A 25,559-nucleotide genomic window follows, 5' to 3' on the forward strand; every position below is an offset into this window, starting at 1 on the left:
CCAGGTTTGATATCTAAGCCCTTAATCCACCTTTAGCAAGAATCCTGTTGGTCATTTTGGTAAGAATTCCCCTCCCTTTGATGGCTTCTCTTAGTAAATTTCCACCCCCTGATCCCTCACCCTCCTCAGCGTTAAATCCTCACCTGTCCTTGTATCCTGAGTTGAGCTTGATCTCTCTCTCCTGTTGCAATAGTCTTGAACAAAATGTTTCTTACTGTTTTAACAGATGTTAGAATAGTTTTTTTCTTTAACATTGTTCTTCATACTGTGCCAGACCCTTGAGGACAGAGACTATACCGTTTATTTTGTCCCCTTCCCCCCATCCCACTTAAAGAGCTTAAGACAATATGGGCGTGTTTTAGGAGAAATTTTTAAAGTTCAGGGGTTAAATTACTTTATTCCTGCAACCCCAAGAATAATACTCAGGCTATTTTTATGATAGTGATAATAGTTCAGAATTCTAAGAGGCACAGATAAAGCTATTCTATGGTGAAATTATTTGTATTTTCTGCTCAAAACAAAATTAAATAATAATTAAATATTACCTACAGCTATGGCCTGAATGTTTGTGTTCTCCCCAGATTTATATGTCAAAATTCTAACCTCAAAGAGAATGGCATTGAGGGGTGGGAACTTTAGGTGTTCCTTATGTCTTGAGGGAGGAGCCCTTATGATTGGGATTTAAGGCCTCATAAAAGAGACCCCCCATGAGATGGGTAGCCCCTTCCACCATGTGAGGACACAGGGAGAAGGTGGCAGTTATGAACCAGGGAAAGAGTCCTCACCAGAAGGTGACCATGCCGATGCCTTGATCTTGGGTTCCCCAGACCCAAGAACTTTGAGAAGTACGTTCCTGTTGGGTATAAATCATCCAGTCTTTGGTTTTATGTTATGACAACCTGAACAGATTAGGACACCCACCCAGCAACCTCATCTCTCCTCTCTTGTGAATGTTTTGAAAGTTCCAACAGCCAGCCTGTCAACAAGGGGGACAGAACCACATGAACGCAGCCCAGGGTGACCTTCTCTCCCTTTTATACTTCAAAGAATTGGTAGAAACACCATCCAGTGACAACTCTCCCTGTCTTATTTGGGGCAGAAAGAGTCAAACATCCTCTATTCTTTAACAAACTAGCAACATGCAGACATTCTCAAGTTTATACACATGAGCTTTAGCACTAACTTCCCTAACTGGGAACCTGACATTTTCATTCAACTTGGATCATCATTTCAGGGAAATTTTCACTTAACTCTTTCCAAATTACTCATGAAAATATACGTAGCCAGTCAGAAACTTAGGAAAAGGAAAAAGGATTATATGAAGAAGTGGTGTCAAAAGAACACACCATATGGAGTGTAGGTACAAGCAGTACCATGAGTCTGAGATGTCCTTCCTCCTTTAGTTGTGTAACAAGTGACATATACAGGACCTGCCACACACCGTTGAAAATACCACGCAAGTGTGGGCATGTGAGGGCTTGTTGGGTAGGACCTGCCCTCTCAAAGCTTCCTGTGTGACTTGCATTTTGATCACTGGTTCCGATTTCTTCATTTCCCATTTCTTGATTTACAGAAATGAAGAGGATTCTCAAGGTGGAGCCCTGAATTACAATGCCCTCCCCTCTGGCAACAGAACAAATGTCCTGAAGCAATGACAGGACGCAGGGAGAACAATGCTTTATTTGCACTGGATATTTCTTTGGCTTGTGGCAGGAGAGAGAATTAAAGGATTTAATATTTCAGGTAGGGATTTTTCACTTTTTATGCTAACCCTGAGAGTCTCATGGCCCGGGTTTAAAGTGACAGGTATTCTGTGATACATCGGCAGCATGACATATTAATACAGTGCATTTCCTCTCTGCTGCTAAGATGGGGGTAAGAAGAGAAATTATTGGGGTGAAGAGCTTTCAGTTGATACCAAGTATTAATGGGGAACCCAGTTACCATATCTGGGTGTTCAGTGGAAGCAGCTGAAGAGGAATTAAAAGTGGGTTGGCATCTTTGACAGGAAACCGTTGCTCCTGGTGATGCTGAAGACCAGTGGGAGGGAATTAGAACATGAACCTGTTTTCCCCACAAAATGGGAACCGTGAGGAAGAAAGACACCCAATGGAGTTTAATCCCTTGTGAAACCAAGTACTCTTTATAAATATAAGTTAAAGTTTCATCTTTTAATGTGTTTCTGTGTTGCTTTGTTTATTGTGGTTTTCAGATTGCTCCACTGGAAAGCCTCTTAGGACATACTCTGCAAGGTGTGGAGAGGAATTTGTCTTATTTTGTGATTTGCCAGAGCCACAAAAATCCCATTTCTACCACGGAAGTCAACTCTCACCAACCCAAGCCTCCGAACACCTACCCTGCAGCAGTAGTAAGAAACTATATGATGTTCAATGGTACCTACAACCTCAAAACGGAGATCCACTAGTAGAAATTACTCAGAACTATCCTCACATCATCCAGGACAAGAGCACCCTTCATTTTTTGACCACAGAGATGAATAATACTGGGTCATATATTTGTAGACCTAGGATGATTAGGTAAGTCCCAAATGCATTTGATCTGAAAACATTCCCAAATCCTTTACTATCTGGATGTAACATCTGTGTTCTATACTGTTAACTTTCTTAGGAGCCCTCAGGATGAGGCCTGTTGTGTCAAGATGATCTTAGAAGTTAAGCCCAAGACAAATATGTCCTGTGGGAGCTCTGTATCACATGAACAACGCCTTCTCCTTGGTAGCATGGGCTCCATTTATTGCCCTGGTCTCAGCCACCAAAGTGATGCACAAAGTCCAAAAATGACCTGGTACCAGGTAAGAATGACTTCGCTGAAATTGATTCCAGAGTTTGGTTTTTATGGTAACATTGCCTTACAGACTTTGTCAAAACGTGGGTCTGAATCTGAGATCTAGATCTTCCCAAAGACTAGCCTCACACCTATGGAGAAGACCTGACTTTCTAAAGCAGTCTTTCTCCTAGGTAGCCACAGAGTCTTATGTTCTGGTTCTTAGAACCACCCTCTTGATCAGTGCCAAAAAAAATTTCCAAAATTCAAGTATATTACATGTGAAGTTCAGACATAAATTTACAAACACCTGCTCATGCAGAAGAACAGATTTGTTCAGTTTTACTGCCTTGGAAAAGCAAAGGGCATTGCTAAGGTGAAAGGAACACCCAATAAGTGTGTCTTGAAGGGTTTCTGAAGGAAGCAGGAGACTGGAATACTTTCCAAAGAGGACCCATCTGGGAAGGCATTTAAGGCAAACACAGGGTGGCCTGGGTCACGGGTTTCTTGCACAGGTGAGACTGTGTAGAGGGAGAGCAGTGCTAAGAGAAAAAGGGAACAGGACCCAGGAAAAGACAAGTTTCAAAATGATTTTGAGTTATGAACCATATGTGAGTAAACTGCATAACAAAAACATTTCACATCTCCATTGTGTTTTATGGTTTTCTAAGTCCTAACGGATATATAAATGCTGCGTAAGCATCACTTCCAAAGTTGCCTGATGTCAGTTGACCCCTGGGTGGTGGAATCTAGTAATAGAATTTAAATTGCCTCCTATACACTTGTCATAATTGTTTGAAGTTTAGTACTTTCCTTTAAGAAATCATGTAAAACTTTAAATTCAACTTCCCCATACATATGTTTGTTAATATAAAAATATAATTTTAAATCACCACTGATCAAAGTCAAGAAAGTGGCCTGTGTTTATCTGTTGGCTTTTTGTACTCCAAGCCTTGTCAATCAGAGGCTTCTGGAGGTAAAAGTACTGTGGGGTGAGAGGACATTTCCTCACTTGATTCTCTTGAGATTCTGTGACAACAGGTGTTATTATGTCTATTGTAGAAATAAGTGCACAGGGAGGGTGAGTGTGTGCTTAAGGTCTCAATTTCATAGTTTAAAGTTACACTGAAAATATGCTGCCCTCAGTAAAATACTAATTTAAGAAACATTGTACTGATGATTAGAGATGTGCAACCAGAACCACAAAGAGGCACCGCCTTCCACTGGTCAGGATGGCCATCATTAAGACGTCTGCAAATAATAAATGCTGGGGAGGGTGTGGAGAAAAGGGAGCCCTTCTACACTGTGGGTAGACATGTAAATTGGTACAGTCACTGTGGAAAACAGTACGAGGTTCCTTAAAAAACTAAAAATAGAGCTACCGTATCATCTAGCAATTCAACTCTTGGGCATATATCTGGAAAACCTAATTTGAAAAGATACATGCACCCCAATGTTTATAGCAGCACTATTTACAATAGCCAAGATATGGAAGCAACCTACATGTCCATTGACAGATAAATGGATAAAGAAGATGTGGTGTATATACACACAATGAAATACACTCAGCCATAAGATGAATGAAATATTGCCACTTGCAGCAACATGGATGGACCTAGAGATTATCATACCAAGTGAAGTAAGTGAGACAAAGACAAATAGCATATGATACCACTTATACATGGAAGCTAAAATATGACACAAATGAGCTTATTTACGAAAAAGAAAGACTCAGAGACACAGAAAACAAACTTATGACTACCAAAGGGGAAAAGCAGGGAGGGATAAATTAGGAGTTTGGGATTAGCAGAAAGAAACTACTGTACATAAAATAGATAAACAACTAGATCCCACTGTATAGCATGGGGAACTATATTCAATATCCTGTAATAAACTGTAATGGAAAAGAATATGAAAAAGAACATGTATATATATATATATATATATGTATAACTGAATCACTTTACTGTACAGTAGACACTAACACAGCATTGTAAGTCAAGATACTTCAATTAAAAAAAAAAGAAACGTTAATTTCATAGCCTCTGAAATGAGGTTGGTAAGAAGAGTCAGTGGTTCTGTTCATTATTTTCAGTTCTCTCTTAAGAACAAAACTTCCCATGGTTCAAAAGTAATCCAGGACGACAGATGTCTTACTATGTCAGGGTAGGCTGTTTCCAGCCCAAGGAAGCAGACTTGCCCCCAGTTATTTAAAGTGAAAATGCATTTGAATTTTCAATGATTGTATCCCTGAAATGAAAGCTATTTTCACTTTCTGGTAAGCACAAGCCACATGGTAGTTGCCAGCTTTCTGCACATACTGCTCTCATGAGCTAAACTGTAAGGCTGTACGACATTCACAAAAGGAAGTTTTATTTCTCTTCTCTGGGGCCTTGACTGCAAATGTCAAGAGGTGTTTAATGGTGACTAGGCATCTGTCCTAAAAGTAGGCAAACAATGGCTGTTGTTAAAAATTGTATCTTGTGACGCAGATTTGGACAGGTCATTATTTAGGGTATGTTTCACGAATTGCATGAATTGCATGTGTGTGTGCACGTGCTTGTACACACACACACACACACACACACACACACACACACAGTATCCTGGAAAGTCACAGACCTCATGGAAGCAACGTATCACTAAAAGTGATGACATTAGGCAGGAAATAATACCCAGTGTTCCTTTCCTTCATGCCAAACCCCAGGTACTCAGGTGGAGATTGGGTCACACCTACGGTTATCTCAAAATCGACAACACTAACACTGGCTGAGGGGATGAAAACACAGTGTTACTGAATTCAGATGAAACTGCTGACCAGGGATGCTCCTACCGGTTGTATAGAATATCCAAGTGAAATAAATCTGTGTGCTGACAGCTCTGGGGGGGTTCCAAAATATTTTTAATAGACATCTCAAAAAATTTAGACTTGGAGATTCTTAAATGAATAGTGCATGGTCAAGAGGTCAGAATTAAAGTGTATTATCTGTTCTTCATTCTAATAAATTTTCCTAATTTATAAAAATATAATGAGAATTCCTTGGGTGTCCAGTGGTTAAGACTTGATGCTTCCACTGCAGGGGGCACAGATTCAATCCCTGGTCAGGGAACTAAGATCCCGTGGCCTGGCCAAAAATAAATAGATTAACTAATTAAAATAAAAATATAATGAAAAATAGTTTTGGCATAAGCAGACTTCGTCTTAGAGATATTACATTAATGAGAGGGCGTTTTCGGTTCTTTAGCTAAGCGAATCTTTGACACGAGGCAGAATTATAACACAGGGCAGTGGGAGAGGCTCTTCTGCAAGGGCCTGAGGCACTGAGACATGGGTGCCCATGACACGGCCGTGACCTCCTGGCAGTAGGACCATTCCCCGGGGTAACTTTTCCATCAGTGGTTTAAGACAACCACACTCACACACCACAGTGGTGACGTGGCTGCCGGGTCATCTCTGAACCCTAAGTTCCATGGAATTTTCGCACATAGACCTGCCACTTCTCACTTCCTTCGGCCTCGTTCTCCTCATCCCTGGCACCTGGCGGCATCCTGCCAGCCCAGGGACACTGAGAGCTGGTGAGTGTGGTGAGAATCACCAGACCAAAGGTTGTTGTGATTCCAGGTAGGGAAGAGGTAAATCTCGTTGAGATTCAATTTTTGGAAGCTGTTTCCAAGACCCATACGTGGACACATTCGATTGTTCTCACTGTGAAATTTCAGGATCCTGGGCAACTTGCTGCCATGTGTGCAGGGCTGCAGCCACTGGTTGTCACGTGTGTCTGTCGCATGTGTCAGTTCTCTGTGGAACTTGCCGATGCTCTTTACACAGGATCATACTAATCGACGCTCCTCCTTCTGTATTTTCTTAACTGTTTCACATCTGAGCCAAACAAAGAATCTCCTGTGCGGCCCCCTTGGTACTTCTCTTTCCTACTAGGATCATTTGTGATTATGTTATTGGATGGGCTTCCCATCACTCTTGACACAAAGTACTTACCTCTTATCTCTCTGATGTTTTGTTTGAGTTCCAGCTCATAAAGTCTTTCTTTTTTTTTAATTAATTAATTAACTTTTTAAATTTTTGGCTGCATCGGGTCTTTGTTGCTATGCAGGCTTTCTCCAGTTGTGGCCAGCAAGGGCTATTCTTTGTTGCAGTGCACCGGCTTCTCAATGTGGTGGCTTCTCTTTGTTGCGGGGCACGGGCTCTAGGTGTGCAGGCTTCAGTAGTTGCGGCACCTGGGCTCAATAGTTGTGGCTTACGGGCTCTAGAGTGCAGGCTCAGTGGTTGTGGCTCATGGGCTTAGTTGCTCCTTGGCATGTGGGATCTTCCCAGACCAGGGATCAAACCTGTGTCCCCTGCATTGGCAGGTGGATTCTGAACCACTGCACCACCAGAGAAGTCCTAGCTCATACAGTTTTGATGATACACACTAAGCCATATTTATCTTTTTATTAAAAATGTCAGGCCCACTTTGTAACCACTCATCCTCCCTATGTCCCAGCTACAGTAAGGTTCCAACTCTGCATCCTCTCCTCTGTGTAAATTTCTCATGTGATTTATGACACATTTCCACTCCAATTTCTGTTCTATGTATGTTATTACTGTGTTCTCTAGAAGTTTTCATCTCTGAGTTTTACCCTGTGTTCTGAAGCTTTCTTTAAAAAGGTTCTTGATCCTTGATAGATGTTTAACCTTGTTGGTCCCACTCTTGGCCTTGTTTTACTTCCTACCTGCAGCTGCCTGGCTCTGACCAGTTCTGACCTTCTTCTCAGCTCCCTGCCAAGCTACTGGAAATTCTTTCTCGGGCCACAGGAACCACACCAGAGACTTGGGGAAGGGGAATTCCTGCTTCTACGAGTCATCAGGCAAAGTGGAAGGGAAATTCCTCAATCAGAACACGAAACAGAATCAGAAAAATGTAGATTGATTCTCAGGCCTCTCACGAGCTCTTTGATATGGAACAAAACACAAAATTCAGAACCTCGGTTTTCTCGTGTATAAAATGGAAGACATAGAATCTGTGCAAACCAAGTCAGAGAACCCTTTGAATGATCATATGAGACACACATGAGAAATAACTTTGTAGTCTACATAGGGAAATAGGTTCTTCATTGTATTTTGTTATTTTTGCTGTTTATCTCTTTTCTTTTGACTGCAGCAGGGGAAGATATACTGCTGGTACCCTTAGTGGGAAATTGAAGGCCAGGTGCTATATGGAGGTTAGACGATTAATGATTATAAGATTAAGGAATACATTGATACCCCAATAATAAATATTACTGTACCCCTACCACATCCTAGCCCCAAAGATACAAGGGTGATTATGATAGTCTTTGCTTAAATTTACAGGAGTTTCCACAGTCAAAAAAAGCTGCCAGTCATTTTTCTATGCCTGGCATATGACTCTTATGCTTCAAAACCTTTCTTCCAATTGACCTGCATTTATTCACGCATCATTTATAAAGACCTTACTCTTGCTGGCTTGCTTGCTGGATCCTGGAGACACAAAAATCAAACCCATCTATGTGCATCAGCCCTGTCTCCTTGGCCTTGTTTCCTATATACATGCTTTGCTTCAAGTATTCTTAAAATGTCAATCACTTTCTTTTTTTTCTTTTTCAGATTCTTTTCCCGTTTAAGTTGTTACATAGTATTAAGCAGAGGTCTTGTGCTATACAGTAGGTCCTTGTTGGTATTTACTGACTCCTACACATCCTTCAAGGCTCTAATTAGACTAGGGGAAGAATCCCTGCTTCCTATGAGGCAGAGCCTGAGAGTGTTATACTCTGGCTTACTGCTCAGAGCTCAGATCTGCATCCTTAGACTGAGAGCTTGCTCAGGGAGGGGATCTGTGCTTATTCCTCCCAGTGTGTCCAGGACCAGCTAAATGTCTTGGCACAAAGGCTGCCCTCAACAACTACAGAGGAGATACCCAAACACATCATTACTATAAAAGGGCTATCTGGTGATGATGGAGCAGAAGTGACTGATTGTACTCAGGGAGGCCTGATAACTTACCTCCGTGAGAGCGAGCCCTTGAGTTGGAGCTGAAGACCGAGTAGCAGCCTCCCAGTGGGGAAAAGTGGTGGGAGACACGTGGATTGAGAAAGAACGTGGTTATGTAGGGAACGACGGGGGTGGAGGGGCAGTAGAAGGAAATGAGTTGGAGAAGAAATGGCAAGATGAGGCTGTGAAGAATTTTAGACTTCATCCTCAAGGCAAAGGAGTGTCCATGAGAGATTCTAAGTAGGAGAAAGAAGTGTTCATGATTGAATTTTAGTTCTCAGTCAACGCTGAGTCTGCTATGAGTTCAATAATTGTTTCTCAGTCATCAGTCCTTCTTTGTCAAATTTAAGTACATCTGTTTAGTTATTTACTTAACGTTTTCCATGTAATGTTTTTTCTTTTGTTAGAGTTAAATTTATTTAAAGAGGAAATTTTATATGAGCCCAATACACAGAAAATCTATATCAATTTCCAGAAATATAAATATATGTGTTTCTTAAAAAATTCACTAAGGTATTGGCCACTTAGAACACTATGAGTTTTCTAGAATAGTCTCGGGGCCTGAGTCACGCTTTGGGCATTACCAGGTGAAGCAGCCCTTGCTGGACTGATTCCATTTGACATCTTGATCTCCACATGTAATGTAACTGTCTTTGAAAATGCCTCTCGTTTCAAGTAAGAATCAGACAAATATAGTTTTGAGCAGAATCTTTTCGTAGCTTGGGGGGTATTATGTTCTGCGGTGTCCTTATATCAGACTGATCTTCCCCTTCCCTGGTTCAAATTTGTGTTTTGCTATAGGTGACCTTCATATCAACAGTATTTCTCTGGTTAAACGACTTAATTTTCTTGTCTCTTGGATTAGAATGGAAGACTGCTCTCTGAAAAAAGGAGCAACCCTGTCGAAGTGGATGAAATTTATGACTATCACCAGGGCACGTACGTGTGTGATTACACGCAGTCCGATAATTCAAGTTCATGGACAGTCAGAGCTGTTGTTCAAGTGAAAACCCTTGGTAAGTGAGGTTTTTGGTTTCAGTATTTGAGATTTCAACCCCAGTTACCCAATTAAGGTTACCTTCTTTGGCTTAGTGATGCTTTTCCTTTTGAGGGGGAAGAAAGGAGCTAGTCACAGCCTACAGTCATGTGAAGCCTGGGGTGTTGGTGAACATCAGTTTTCCATTAACCTAGATTCCATCCCCCAAGGAAGGCCTCGTTCTGGATCATATTCAAGTTGTTATGAGTTGGGTTTTCTACATGCTGATTCTGGTTGATTTTGTGACAAATTAAAAAAAAATCAATATTAAAGATTCATGCGCAGGAATAAACAGGATTAAAGATTTCACACATAAGAAATAAGACATTAAAAAACAATGTTAAATATTTCACACCCAGAAATAAGTGACACTCATGTACCTATCACCGGCTTTAATAATGGTTTTTCCATCTCACTGTTTCTTTATCAAAACAAAACGTTACAGATACAGCTTGAGGTCTTCCCACTTCCTCCCTTTGCAGATGTAGCCTACTCCTAGCTTATGTCCTTTCCATTTACGTGTTTATGCTTTTTCTACATATGTATGTATCCATTAATACAGCAGAATATTGTTTTATGTTATAAAATGTGTTTTGTGTTATAAACACACGGCACTGTTCTTAGGCATTGTTTTGCTAATTTACACCCCTATCATTAATGAACAGATTCCCAGGTAATATTTGGTGGTTTCAGACTTTCTGATGGGTGTCAAGTGGACTCTCTTTTTTCATACCAGTTTACGTTTCCCTGACTACTAACGAAGTTGACTATCTTGCCATTTGTTTATTGGCCCATTGAGCTTATTCTTTGTGACTTGTCTGTTTTTGGCCCAGGCTTTCCTTTGGGTCAATCTTATTAGATTTACAAGTGTCAGCATGGATAAACAATATGATGTAATTAATTTAAGCATGGCCCATATCAAAACAAAACCATTCAGAGTGGTTGGCTTAGCTCTTAGTAAATACAGTAATTGGTTTTACTTCCTCTTCTTTTCATTGCAAGATACAGACCAGATAGAGCACCCTGAGACCAAGTCACACTCCCCTGCCTACTTCCTGGCCCTGGCACTCTCCACTACTTTACACCTCAGTGATTTGAATTTATATTAGATTGTTGCTTGCACGAGGGGTTAGAAGGCAAATATCCCACCTGGACCACTTGCCCCCTCCAAGCATGGCTGCTCCTTCTCTCAGGCGTGATAACTCACCCATCAACTCATCAAACTGTCGGTGCAGAATCTGCTTCCCTCTCTCCCAGGGGATGCGTTGCAACCTCTGTCACATCTTTTTCTTTTTTTAAAGTTATGAATTCTCTTTAATTTATTTTTTATTTTTAAAATATTTTATTTATTGATTGATTCATTTATTTGTTGGCTGTGTTGGGTCTTTGTTGTGGTGCATGGGCTTCTCATTGTGGTGGCTTCTCTTGCAGTGGAGCACAGGCTCTAGGTGCTCGGGCTTCAGTAGTTGTGTCTCATGAGCTCAGTAGTTGTGGCTCACAGGCTCTAGAGTGCAGGCTCTAGAGCACAGGCTCAGTAGTTGTGGCGCACAGGCTTAGCAGCATGTGGGAATCTTCCCAGACCAGGTATCGAACCCGTGTCCCCTGCATTGGCAGGTGGATTCTTAACCACTGCGCCACCAGAGAAGTCCAGAGTAGCAGGTTTGAATCATGTTCTTAAAAGATGTCTCTGGTCACTCTTTGAGTTAGACTTAGCAGAGGTGATTCGAAATGGCTTTACGTGTGTGTCAACAAAACACGTTCATGGAGTTTATGTGCAAGGTGAGAGAGGGAAATCAAAGATGGTTCACTTTTCTGGCATGATGAGTTGATAAACAGTGGCACCATGTAATGAGACAGAAAAAAACTGAAAAAAGAAGTAGGTCTGAGGAAGAAATTCAGTGTTAGAATTGAAAGGATTTTGAGTTATCAAGTCACCATGACAAGTGGGTATTTGGATAAACCAGTCCGGGATGCTAGGGCTGGAGATGTGAGTGTGAGGGTGGCCAGCATGATATCTAAAGCCGAGGGAGAACGGGGTCATGTGGCGAGTGAGTGCAGAGAGGAGACAGCCTGCAACATCCAGCACTGGGAGATGTGGGGGAGGAGAAGCATCCCCACAGGAGATGGAGCAGGGGTGTGAGAACAGAGGAAAAGTGTCCAGGGCTCAGCGCTGAAGTGTCCCAAGAAGGAGGGAGTGATGCACTGCCTCATGTGGTGAGACCTGGGACCCGATCATAGGGTTTGGGAAGAGGGATGTCAGTATTTACATCAGCAAGTGGGTATCAGTGGAAAGGTGGAGAGGGAGCAGTAAAGGAAGTGAAATTGATGACGTAGGAGAGAGAGCATTTCAAGGGCCAAGAACTTTCGGAGGGAAGAGGCCTGGAGCGTGAGCTGCACCACACAGAGAGTAGGTGGAGTGAAGACCACAAGGAGAGGAGAAATGATACTCACACGAGGCACAGAGGAGGAGGAGCACACAGCTCTCCAGGGGGTGAGTAGAGATGGGGAAGGTGAGCATCAGAGTACAGAAACATGCAACCCAAAGAGGAGAGGAGAATGTGTCCAGTAGCATCCAGTGCTACTGAGAGGGAAAGCAGATTAAAAACTCAGCTGTGCCCAATGGATTTGGTGTAAGGAGGTCACTGGTGATTTTGGCCAAGGTGGCTTCAATGGGGTGATGGGCACAGAAATCAGACTCCACGGGAGGGGAGAAGAGGGAGGAAATGAACAAACAGAATTCTTTCAACAAGTTGGCTGGGAAGGAAGGAGAATGAATGGGGCGGGAATGTGAGGTGAAGGGTTTTTTCTCTTTTTTATAATGGAGAGACTGAGCATGGATAAATGATGATGGGAAGAGGGACAGAGAGGGAGAGAGAGAGAGAAAGTAGAAGATATGGGAGGAAGATGGTGTAATTGAGGGAAGGAGGTCCCTGAGAAGTAAGAGAGGACAAGGTCCAGAGCAGCGGTGATGAATTTGCCTTTCTTAGGAGATGCGGCATCTTCAAGAGGGAGTTTGACAGTGGAGGCATATTTGAAAGTTTGTGGCAGGAAGCTGAGGGATAGATGATTCATGAAGGGCTGAGCTCATCTTTATTCTGAAACAAACCATGAATTTGAGGATGGAGGGAGGGGTGGACTCTGAACCATCTGACCTGTGCAATTTCTCAGGTGGGTCCTTCTTCCTGTTGGATTACTCAGCCGGATGTACCAAAAGATAATCTTGGAGGGAAAAGATGGGGTGGGGGTTCAAGTCTGCAACGGGTGAGCAGGGCTGGCCTGGAAGAAAATGCACCCAGGCAGATATGAATTTATCAAGGACTCATGTTTTTCTAGCACCTGCAACTTGATGTCACAGTTATTTCTGCAAGCATGATTTTTCACATGGAAACTTGAATTTCTAGCCTTGTGGATTATGCACAAAATTTGAAAAAAAGTTCCAAAACATTTCGATCAAAGTGTGACTGTGAACTCAAGTCTTCAGCAACCAGGCCTTTGGATTTCCCAATGCAAATAATGATTTTTATTTTCATCTTTTAGTGAAAAACACTAACCTCAAACCAGATATTCTGGATCCCGTCAAGGACACCCTGGAAGTAGAACTTGGTAAGGTGGGTGGTGTCATCACCCTTGAATGACCTTGTGCTTCTGGGAGCAGGTCTAAATGTGATAGAAGGAAGGGCATCGGGATTCCAGGTCAAACGGAAGTGGGGGTGGATCTAGACTTGGCCACTGACCTTATACAGTTAATCTTTTGAAGCCTCTCTTTATAAATCTGTAACTAGACAAAATAAAAGTGACATCAAAAGGCTGAATTGAGAACTATGGGATGATGTATGTTAGGTGACTTGTGTGTTAGACCTGAGCAATAGATTTGTCTTTTTTTTTTTTAAGATTCTTCCTTACTCCACCCAGGAACAGGGGGTTACATAGATTGGTTAGGTCCCTTGGTTAAGTCTATACATTTAGCCAATTTACCAACATAGGTAACATTAACCTTTACGAATACAGTGTTTGGTCTGGCTTTAAGATAATTGTAGGAGAATACTACCACCCTTGCTCAAATAAGCTGTATTCCAAAGTAGTGTCTTCGTTGGGGTAGAGGAGAGAAGTGATCTCCTGTGGTCCCCTTTGATTTTGTCAGTTTCAGTATCATCTACATCTTCCCACACAGCCAAATAAGAACTGTTCTCTTCAAAACCAAGTGCTGGTTGTTTCAATAAGTGTTCGTTAAAGTGCCAGCAAGATATTTGCCAGTTGTAGAAAAGAAAGGTAAAAGTAGATATTATGGTAAGTGACCACTAGGTGGCGGTAGCAATGTATCCTGATTATGGAATAGAACTAGTACCGGCAACAACATAAGAGTGAAAGGAAGGAGGAAAGGAGGGAAAATATTAATAATTCAAAAGTAGCCAAGTTACACAAGGTACCAGTGCACTTTAAAGTATTACTGTGGGGAAAGCATTATGAAGGTGCGAAGGTGAGTTTTAAAATGCAGATCCTGCGCATTTCATGGTTAAAATATTGAGTTTGAGGCAGAACATACCTGAATACCCCTCACAGAGAAAATGGGCAGAAAGAGGGTAGTGTAGTAACATGCGGGCCCGTCCACAGTGCATCGTTCAAAATATCTAAATAATCTCTTCTTTACACTGCATGCCACCGACATCTCAGGATTTTCATTTCATATGCAAATACTAGTTAGTACAATATTCTTTATTGACATCCTTGCGCTGCTTCAACAAGCGTTGGAAGACAGGGCTGGTTCCTGGTTACTGAAACCGCTTATTTTCCTGGTGTTCATCCTTAAACCACATCAGAACCCTTAGTGCTGTGACCATCCCAATCTTCATCTGAAGAAATATAGTCACAGGTTTGAGGTCTAAGTGTTGCCCAACAGAGACAAACATCCTTGGTTTTACATGCTTCCGAATGAGAGACAGTAGGTGTTTGGCTATGTCTGGCACACCTGTTTCACCTGTGAACCTGACTGCCTCAGGTAACAGTTTCCAGGTGGCATCCTCCTCCGGCACAGGACAAAGCGTTCTCACTGTCTTCCTCCTTCCTGTATTCTGTGGCCCCCCCTTTTTTTTTTCCCCCTTTTTTCAGGAAAGCCTTTAACGCTTAACTGCACGGCCCGATTTGGCTTTGAAATAAACTTTAAGCCTGTGATAAGATGGTACATAAAAGATTCTGACCAGGAGTGGGAAGTCCCAACACCTGACGCGAGAAGGTAAGAAGGAAGTTACTGAACTCATTCTTTGCAGCTCACACGAAAAGCTTTCACCTTTAGAAACCTCTGAAATGTACACACAGAGCTGAGCAGATGGAGTTGATGGTGGGCCACTAGCGCCAACTAGTGGTGTAAATAAAAGTACAGAAATGCAAAGTGTGAGTTAATTTTATTTAAACTTGCAGGCCAAATGCAGTTTCAGATAGGGCCATAGAATGAAATATTTCAGTTGTTTTTTTATTTTATTTTTTTCAATTTTTGGCCACACGGCTTATGGGATCTAACCCCTGACCAGGAATTGAACCTGGATCCTTGGCAGTGAAAGCCCTGAGTCTTAACCCCTGGATTACCAGGAAACTCTCATCTTTTTTTTTTTTTTAATTATCTTTTTATTTTATTTTTAAATTTTTTATCATTTGCTTTAAAGTTCAATTTGTAGTAACAATTGTAGTAAACTAACAAGCAAACATACCAACCCATGCTGCTTGAATAGACTTGGCACGTGGAACAAATGGGAAAGGATTCTGCACCCTCACCAGCCACTCCCCATCCCCCTCGTGCCATCCATCCAGAGTGGGGACTAGTCAGGGACCCAACCCTGTGGTCCTTAACAGTCTGGAGTGTATCCAGAGAAAATGGCACAGTAATAAGCAGTCTGACCACAAACAAGAGAAGTGAGGAATAGTTGATGCAATCTAACCTGGAAAAGGAGACCCAGAGCTGAGATAGCTGTCTTTTTTTTTTTTTTTTTTTTTTTTTTTGCTTTTTTAAGGCATATCTACAGCAGCTTTATTTACAATAGTCAAAAATTAAAAGTTACATTCGTTCATACAATGGGTTACTATTTAGCAATAAAAAGAAGAACAAACTAAATAGAGAAGGAAAAACTAACCTTAGGTGAAAAAAATCAAAGCGATTGTTCCTTGTGGTAAGCTAGGCATTGGCTGGAAAGGAATACAAGGGAACTGTCTGGGGAATTGGAAGTGTTCTATATGGTAGCAGCCAATTGTCAAATGCATACAGCTAGGGGCTTCCCTGGCAGTCCAGTGGCTAAGACTCAACTTCCACTGCAGGGGGCACAGATTCCATCCCTGGTCAGGGAACTAAGATCCCTCATGCCATGTGGTGTGCCAAAAAAAAAAAAAAAAAAAGTGTATAGCTAGACATTGTGCACTTCAGTGTATGTAAATATTAACAAAAAGGACAATATAATGACGATGAAGGGAGGTGTAGGAAATTAGTGAAGGTTTAAATGATACAAAAATGGCAGGATATTGATAATTGAGCTATCATTTTATTGTTCTCTGAATATGTTAAACTATAACTTTTAAAGAAATTCAGAACGAAAAAATAGTCTTCTGTTTACTCAGTCGTTTGCCAATTGCAGTTATCCTCATTCTTTCCCGTAGATCCAGTTACTATTGTAATGTGGGATCTCTGTCTTGAAGTACTTGGACGCTATTAAGTTTTACGAGAAAACTAGACTTAATCTGTAAACCAGATTAGTGGGCAGAATTTACTGGGAAGACAATTTGGCTCAATGGAAAAGAAAACTAGACATTTGGAGCTATAGCCCTTCATTTTTCCAAGATCTGTTCCAAAGTAATAGTCTCTGTATTAAGCACTTCTTCCTCCTGGTTTTAAAACACTTCAACAGTTGTTTTTAAAACAACACAACAGTATCACTTTGAAAAGCATACATCATTACAAAAAGTAAAGGGTAGGTTTCAGTAACAGTCATCAGATTTAGAAAGAACTCCTAAGACAAGGGAACTTGTTGGGTCCCGTATTAAGCTGATGCTGCCTCAGAGTTGAAGGTCGTCAAGTGTGGTGAAGGGGGTACACACTGACTTTACATGTTCTTGGGTTTGAATCTCTGTTTCTTACCGATTAACAATGTGACCCTTAACCCCTTCGAACCTCCATCACACCATCTATAATCTATGGATACCAACCTCCACTTTGCAAGGTCCCTGTGAGGAGCAGATACAGTAGAAGTGATACTTATCACAGTCTCTGGCAAGCAGGAAGCATCCAATGAATAAGACTGGGTATTGTAGGCTCCAAAAAAAAAAAAAAAAAAAAAAAAAACAGCCTAAAACATCATTCATAGAGATTTTTTAATGTGAATACAGACTGACAGACTGAAGATGAGCAACTTCAGAAAATCCAAACTGAATTGGTGCTGAGATTCACACTTCCTGGACAGAATGGCACAGGCCTGGGAATCAAGCTGCCACTTCCCAGAGGCGTGACCTTGGACTGTCACCCACCTTCTGTGTTTGGTCTGAGTTGCACAAATCAGGACGATCACACCAGTACCTGGTGGGGCTCCTGTGAGATGAGCGATGGAGGAGATTTGATCATCTCCCCCACATTTAGTGCTCAGGGCATGAGAGGACCATCTGATACATAGTGAGCCCTCAGTAGAAGTTAGTCATTTCTAACATTTATTCTTAAATTGTTGTATCTCTTCTCAAGGGGGATTCTTAGAGTAAGGAAGATCAGACAAAGCCCGCAAGTCATTATATTCTGGTGTAAATACTCAGAATCATGCTTAGCTGATCCAATCACTTAATAACAACTGAGCCACCTCTGAGCATCCTCTGTCCTTCCTGTGTCTCCTTGTACTATCTGATCCCACGGCCCTTCTGAAAGCCAAACAGTTGTCAGCTTACATGAGTTCCAAAAACTGCAAGTGGGTGTCAATCTATGTTACTGAAGGAGTGTGGTATTTTCCCTCCTCTCCTAGCGTTAAATCCACCTTAAAGGATGAAGTCATCGAGCGTGTCTTCTTCCTGAAAGAAGTTACTCAGAGGGATCTTCACAGAGAGTTCATTTGTTTTGCCCAGAACTCTATTGGGAACACAACCCAGTCCATCCAACTGAAAGAAAAGAAAGGAGGTGAGCCTGAAGGTGGCTGCAGAATGCACCCAACTGCTTTCACCTGGGAGGAGAGGAACTTTCCCTAAAGAGTTGTCACGGTGATGATAGCCACCAACAGTCACTAGATGCCAGACAATGTTCTAAGTAAGCAATGTGCTTGTGTTGATTCATTTAATACCTTTACCAAGGACACACAACTAGTAAGTTTCACATCAGTGACCAGAGCTAGTCCTCTTACTAATATTCTGCATACTGGGGCTGTGTTGGGAAAGCCTATCATTCGTTCATTCACTCCTTAGTTCATTCACTCATTCATTCATTCTACAAAGACCTACAGAGCATGCTCTGTGTAGCAGGTATCACGCTAGGACCTAGCTCCCTTTCCTATCTTCCTCCCCTGGCTTCCAAATCCAGAGAGTGTGATGGGCTGGTTTTGGAGAGTGGAGGAGAGAAAGAGAGGAGAAAGAGTATTCTTGCTCAGCTTAGGAGTGACATGTGTATACCACAGATCATAGTTTTTTAAAGCTAGAGAGGAAATTCCTGGTAAGGAATAGCTTTTAAATTTCTTTAAGATGCTCAGAGATGAAAATGATGTCATTCATTCATTCAGTTAATAGAGATGAGAGAACAAGCAGGTTTTGAATGCTTGTGAGGCTTAAATAAGACATGTGTTGTGCCCAGGCCCTAGTGGGTGCTCTGTAGAGGTGGGTCAAAAGGTGGTGTGGAGGTGAGACAGTAAGTCAGACGTGGCTACAGGCTTCAGGAAGTTTAGACTTTAGAGTGGTTGATAACACGTGAAAATAATTTACAATATGCAGTGAGAGGGATGCAAGTGGGTTTTGTGGAAGCTTATGGGGGAAAAAATAAATAAAAGTAGTTTTTGTCAGTTTCCCCGACCACCACAGGCAGAAACTACCCACTACCCTAGCTTCTCCCGAGTTCATTTGATGGTAGTTCTCTCAAGATGTGATTTAAGACGTGTCCAGATTCAAGAGAAATGTTTCCAATAGCAATGATTTTGATTTAAAAAAAAACAATAGGGCTAGAAAAGGTGTTGGATAGGCCTGAATGTGGTCTTGTGCGGGGGGTGGGGGGCGTTGCGGGGGGGAAGCTGCCTCTGCACTTGCTCACAGCGGCCGTGTCTCCCCAGTGGTGTTCCTCTACATCCTCCTCGGCACCGTCATGGCCCTGGCAGGTGTGCTGACCACAGGTGCTCTCCTCTACATGTACTGGATTGAAATAGTGCTGCTGTACCGAACCTACCAGAGCAAGGATGAGACCCTCGGGGGTAAGATGACCCAACTCGCCTCTGATATTTCTGCTCAGGACTGACATACAGGGAGGGGCTTGAGAAATGGATGTTCCCTGATGGATAAAGTCATGACCCTCAGGCTCTAAGACCCTCCTGCAGGGCTGGTGGCTTCATACCTGGGAGGGGCTGGGAGCCCAGTGGAGAAATAATTTCCCTTCGTCCCAGTTACTAGGAATCTTACCAATGGTATTATTGTAAGGACATACTGGACTTGAAAATAACTCTCCACTCACCCACCTAAAGCAAGATGACGGATGATTTACCATCTCTGTGCCTTAGTTTTCTCTTCTGTAAAGTAGTGTTGTAATCACAACCACAGTGAATGCTATGTGGGCTTGTTGAGTTAAGATGCATTGAGCATTTAGAACAGCATGTAGCACATAGTAAGAACTCAGTGAGGCCAGCTCCAGCTGTCATTACCTCTTGAGGACTGAGCGCACGCCAGACCTGTGTTTCAGTCATCACTGAAATCCTGCAAGCCAGGCAGAGACGTGAAGTCCGTGCCCTCAGTGGAACTGCTAGGGGGTGTTAGAGGCTGGGATTGGATCCAGGCAGTTTGGTTTAGAGCAGCCGTTAGTTATTGCCTCAGTTAACGTCTTCTGTAAAGTGAGAGGCTTGGAGATGTGGAAATGTCCTTAACAGCGCGAAGTTCTGTAAAATACTAACACTATCACTATCCGTGAAGTATCTGTCAATTTTCCCACGAGACGTAATAATAACGTTTATTAACATTTGTTTCTTTAGATGAGAAGAGCTGCTTGTGTGTGTGTCTAGTCCTGGAAGGCTCGAAGGTTAGAACGTTGGCAGTTTTAGTGAATGATTCTATGGCATGGAAAGAGCAGAATCCCTTTGGCTGGATTCCAGGCACAATTATTGATCCTTACCTGAGTGGGATGTACCTGTGCACACAGGTGGTTTCCCCACACTAGGAACTGGGTGAAGAGCTGTTAGATCACTGGGAGAAGGGGTGGCAAGGAAACGCGCCCATCACGCTTTCTTCAGACCAATGATTGAGAACGCGCCCTAGAAGTCCTTACGCCAAGAGTGTTTTTGAGGTTTCTGTTTTAAATAGCTTTTTAGCTTTTTCGAGTTGAACAACTTTTCTAATCACTGTCTTAGATAAGTGATTATCTTCCTTTACTTCTTTTACTAAACTTCATACTTCTTTTACTAAAATGCTATTTATCTTAAGATTCTAGAGCTTGTACAGAAGACTCAATCAACTGTGAAGCATTTTCTTTTTATTTTTTGGAGGGATTTTTTGCCTTAATTTATTTAATTTTTAATTGAAATATAGTTGATTTACATATAGATATATTCTTTTTCAGATTCTTTTCCGTTATAGGTGATTACAGAACACCGAGTATAGTTCCCTGTGCTGTACAGTAGGCCCTTGTTGGTTATCTATAGTAGTGTGTATACATTTATTTGTTTATTTTTTGGCCACACCACGTGGAATGTGGGATCAGGGATCTAACCCATGCCCCCTGTATTGGAAGCGTGGGGTCTTAACCACTGCACTGCCAGGGAAGTCCCAGTAGTATCTGTATGTTAATCCCAAACTGTGAAGCATTTTAAATATGTCCTCTCTCATTTGCACAAAGTTTAGGTAATCTGATGGGGAGGCAGAACCCAGTTTTCAAGCACAGTGATTCATCGCACTCTGTGGCCATTCTCCTGTTTTCCAGCAAAAAAGACTGTTTCCTTTAAATGTCCCAAAATTTAGAGAGACATAGGACGTCAGAATTGTGGGGATCTAATACTCCTACTCTCTAATTTTGTTACTAAAGAAATGTAACACTTTCAGGTTACATTTCAGAAAAATCCTAGTTTGCTGGCCTGTCACAGGGATGTGGAAAATATCAAGGTGACTATGGCGTGTCACACAGGAACTGCGCAGTGTCCCTGCTGGCCACGCCCCTTGAGCCTCCCCCTCCCCACCTGGGCAATGAGGAGCTTAGAAGATGAGCCTCTGGGGCCTCCCTCTTTGGCATCCTCCTCTCTCGACTTCAGACCACCTCCACTGCCTTTTCCTTTTCTGTTGCTGACACTTCCACCCACTAAGGCCTCTTAGGTCCACACTGAACAAACTGCCAAATGGCATCAGTAACCAGCACACTGTTTACTACTTTGTTTTTTTGTTTGTTTGTTTTAATACATGAACAGCCTTGCAATCTGTTTTCACTAACATGGTGGGTCTTCCAGTGGTTAACTTGAATTTTCATGTCTGAAAATATTATTTCACCCTCATTCATTAATGCTGTTTGAATAATAGTAATTTGGAGATATTTTCCTATTGACTTATGATAATTAGGGTGGCTGACGAAAGTCTTTTTTTTTGTTGTTTCTCAATATTTATCTATTTTATACGTAGTATCAGTAGTATATACATGTCAATCCCAATCTTCCAATTCATCCTGCCCCTCGTCCCCCTTGGTATCTGTACGATTTTAATAATACTATTTGCTGGGCATTGTGCCAAGTGCTGGAAGATGAGCCAGGTGTGTCCAACTGCAGAGCCCATGGGTTAACTTTTGAGATTTTTCTACGGCGTCCAGTTAGTTCTTTAGCATCTCCCAGAATCTAGGTGCATTCACAATAGGTGAGTCAACAGAGGCATATGAGACCTTAAACATATCCTAAAACAAGTTCCAAAATATAGTTTTCCATCTAAAAGGGAGACGAATGAACATTTATCTTGTGCCTGCTATAGTCAGACACCAAACCCTTCATGTACATTATCCCAGGCGACCCCGACCGCAGCCTGCCGGGGAGTTATTATTATCTCATTTTACATGTGGGGATTCAAACACAGACACGTGTGCCATCAGCGTGCTAAGGCGCTGGGTCTCTGCAGTGCTTTGCTCACTGGGTGTCATCACGCTTTGACAGAGCAGACTCTACTTTGATGTGTAACTAATGAGACAGCAATGCTGCAGATGCAAAGAAAGCTCAGAGCAACTCCTGAGAACATGTGATTGAATCAGAGACGGCCCCTGCTGTTTGATCTGACCTCAGTGAGGATGCAGGAGTGCCTCATTGATTAGAATCCGATTCTCAGTGGAAATCAATACCCCTCAGTAGTGTGATTCTGGAAGGAACACAGATGCTGCTTTTCGTGTAATAAATCGATTCAGTAAGGATCCCAAGTCTTAATTCTTACCCGTTTACCATATGGTCTGAGCGTATGTAGGTATGCCACGAGAGTGACAGGTATGTCAATGCTCCTCTTCCTCAGATAAAAAGGAGTTCGATGCGTTCATATCCTATGCGAAATGGAGTTCTTTCGAGAGTGAGGCCACTTCATCCCTAAGTGAGGAAAACTTGGCTTTGAATCTGTTCCCTGAAGTTTTGGAAAACAAATATGGATACACCCTGTGTTTGCTTGAAAGAGATGTGGCCCCAGGAGGAGGTAGGACTTGCACGCTGACAGAAAATGTAGGACAAGACCGAGAGTTACATGCACGCACTCTCTACATTGTCCTGTCATTCTTTCTGTTGGGCTATTTATCTTCTAGAAGGTTTCATGAAATTAGAACGTCTTGGGCAACAGCAGAGAAAGATGTGTGTTGCAGAGACACACTCCATCATCAAAAAATCCATCTTCAATGGATACATGTGTATGTGTAACTGAACCACCCTGCTGTACACCTGACACTAACACCACATTGTACATCAACTAGACCCCAATATAAAATTAAAATTAAAATTAAAAAAATGCCACAGGGGGAAAAAAAATCCATCTTCAGGAAAAAAATAGATATGTACAAGATATATATGTACATGTATATGTATATTGGAGCCCAGGGAGACTTCTGGAAGGAAGATCTCTTTGCTGGCTCCTCAGCAGGAAGTTATCTCTATCCTCCCAAACGGGTGGTCCCCCTACTTTCTGGGACTCTGCCTGCCACAAACGCAGCACTGGGTCCAGCAGCTTCCCTGGGCCTGGGCTCAGTTCTGGGCACGATCAGCTGTACAGACCTCATCCTGTCCCGCGGACCTCCTCTGCCTCAGATGACCCCCCCGCCCAGGAGCCTGGGACATTTCATGCCCCTCTCTTATCCCAGCTAACCTTGTGCCAACAAGCTTTGTTCCTAGAGGAACTGGCAACACAGGGAGGAATGTGAACTTGACAGTCACTAGACCCCGGAGCATCTTCAACAGTCCGTAGAATTGATTTAGTAGAAGTGATATAGAAAACCAGGTTTCCTTTCCTCTTTGTCTAAGAGTGCCCATTGTAAGGAACCCTATGGGAGGATCTGGAAGATTTCGGGTTATTGTGACTCAAGGTTTAACAATAACAATTGCAAGTAACTACATTCTTTCTTTCCAGCGTATGCAGAGGACATCGTAAACGTTATTAAGAAAAGTAGAAGAGGAATATTTATCTTGAGCCCCAACTATGTCAACGGACCCAGTGTCTTTGAACTACAAGCAGCAGTGAACCTTGCCTTGGAGGATCAAACACTGAAACTGATTTTAATTAAGTTCTCTTCCTTCCAAGAGTCGGAGTCTCTACCTCATCTAGTGAAAAAAGCTCTCAGGGTTTTGCCCACTGTCACTTGGAGAGGCTTCAAATCAGTTCCTCCCAATTCCAGATTCTGGACCCAAATACGCTACCACATGCCTGTGAAAAGCTCTAAAGGATTCGCGTGGAACTATCTCAGAATTATCCCAAGGATTTTTTCCTCTGGAAAAGACTCGGTGAAACAGAAACCACTGGGAGGCTCTGCCAGCCTAAAGGATGGTGAAATGGGCCCTGAACCGCCTTCCCCACCCTCCCGTCCTGTCCCTGGAGAGCAGAGACCTTGAATGGACAGAACGCACAGCGGGGGTCAGGACGATATAGAATGGGAAGTGTTCAGCCAGCTCTGAACAAGCGTGGCAGGCACTGGGGTGTCACGGGAACTATGGTGGGAGCCTCCGATCTCCTGGACTGGACACAGGGAGAGCGAATTCTCCAGACACTTGCACACATTCAGCCTGCAAGTCCGCTAAGATTTTCCTAGTGGTCTGAGCAGAATCAGCAGATACAGCCAGTGGGCTCTGTGGCTGTGGACTGGCGTGTCTATTATATATTGTACACATCGCTTTATATTTCTTTGCAATCAAATAAATATTATTTTATTAGAAACAAGTGATTTAAGCTTTGCCTAAGGCGTCTCTGTGGAGAGGACAATTCTTACGCCATGTTCACCCAACCCCTGGAGCACAGAAATCACATAAGAAAGGTAGAGACCAGGGGCTGAGGGCAGACAGGGCCACGGTTTGTCTCTACGGCATCCTTGTGGGAACTAGAAGGAAGAGCCCCTTCCTCTGGGCCGATGCAGCCCTGAGCCAGGACACAGGGCTCGGGGAGCAGAGTGGGGCTAATTTCAGCCTGTCCTTGTCGCCTTGGCCTTTGTGTAGGGGATGCGGCACACAACCTTACTCTGTGCCACAGGAGGCAGGGGCCAATTAGGCCAAAAACGATTTGGTCAATGAGGAGATGAGGAACGGACTAGCAGTTACATGCAAAGTTCAAAGGCAGTGATGAGAGTCAGTAGCCCAAGCAAGAGTCTGAGAAATAAATGTCTACACTGGTTAAAAGACGTCAAGATTGGGGCTTGAACAGTGCTTAAGTCTGAGCCGTTTGCCTCTCGAGGCTGGTGGTCCCCATGCGCTTCCTGACCCCCGGTCTCATTGAGTCCCTCCTAGGCGATGGGCCATAGGCTGGAGGACCAAGTAGCCGTTCCTCAGAGACAAGGCTCCTTTCATTCTCACCTGTGTGTTTTCCTGATGAGAGTTCAACCTGCAGTTAAAACGGTGTTCTGGTCATATGTGAACATACAACCTTCATGCTCCGTCTTCCCCTATAGAAGGGAAGGATTCATTAGAGCAGTAAAGAAGAGCAGCTTTGCGGCTCATTCACATGTGATGTGTCCCATCCACTGGTAGAAACGTGATCCAGGTTTGGAGAGGTTTAGAGTCCTTGTCGTCTAGCCACTGCTTGGTGCCTGTGTGCATGGCTTTTTGAGGTCTTTGCACAGAGGCACCCACATCACAAAAACCACGGTGGCTTTGGCACTAAACAATGTCTTTGTTGGGAATTTCGGTGATAAAGTTAAAGATGAGTTCAAGGGTATAAATTATTCCTGGAGGAATCTTCTTGTGGGAAGACTCATTGTAGGGTCTCAGAAGAGAAGGATACACACTGTCATTGTGCCGTTGTGTTATAGTGATGACTAGAATCCCTGGTTTTCCTGCCAGCCACCCGCAGACATCTAAGACTCAGAAACCCCCTTTGGCCAGTTTATCCCGGTTT

At 42.7% G+C, this 25,559-nt stretch overlaps 1 protein-coding gene across 1 annotated transcript; it reads left to right on the forward strand.

Annotated features, from left to right (window-relative positions):
- Positions 1–1,609: 1,609 nt before the first annotated feature.
- Positions 1,610–24,382, forward strand: IL18RAP (interleukin 18 receptor accessory protein). Its single transcript, XM_057742447.1, is given in 11 exon segments — positions 1,610–1,743; positions 2,213–2,537; positions 2,629–2,812; positions 9,657–9,807; positions 13,365–13,430; positions 14,934–15,057; positions 17,810–17,961; positions 19,094–19,231; positions 22,494–22,667; positions 23,589–23,944; positions 23,947–24,382. Coding segments are annotated over 11 exon segments (1,800 nt in total). The 5' UTR covers positions 1,610–1,673; the 3' UTR covers positions 24,007–24,382.
- The last annotated feature ends 1,177 nt before the right edge of the window (positions 24,383–25,559 follow it).

Source organism: Hippopotamus amphibius, chromosome 7 (assembly GCF_030028045.1).
Source record: "Hippopotamus amphibius kiboko isolate mHipAmp2 chromosome 7, mHipAmp2.hap2, whole genome shotgun sequence".
Taxonomy (NCBI): domain Eukaryota; kingdom Metazoa; phylum Chordata; class Mammalia; order Artiodactyla; family Hippopotamidae; genus Hippopotamus; species Hippopotamus amphibius.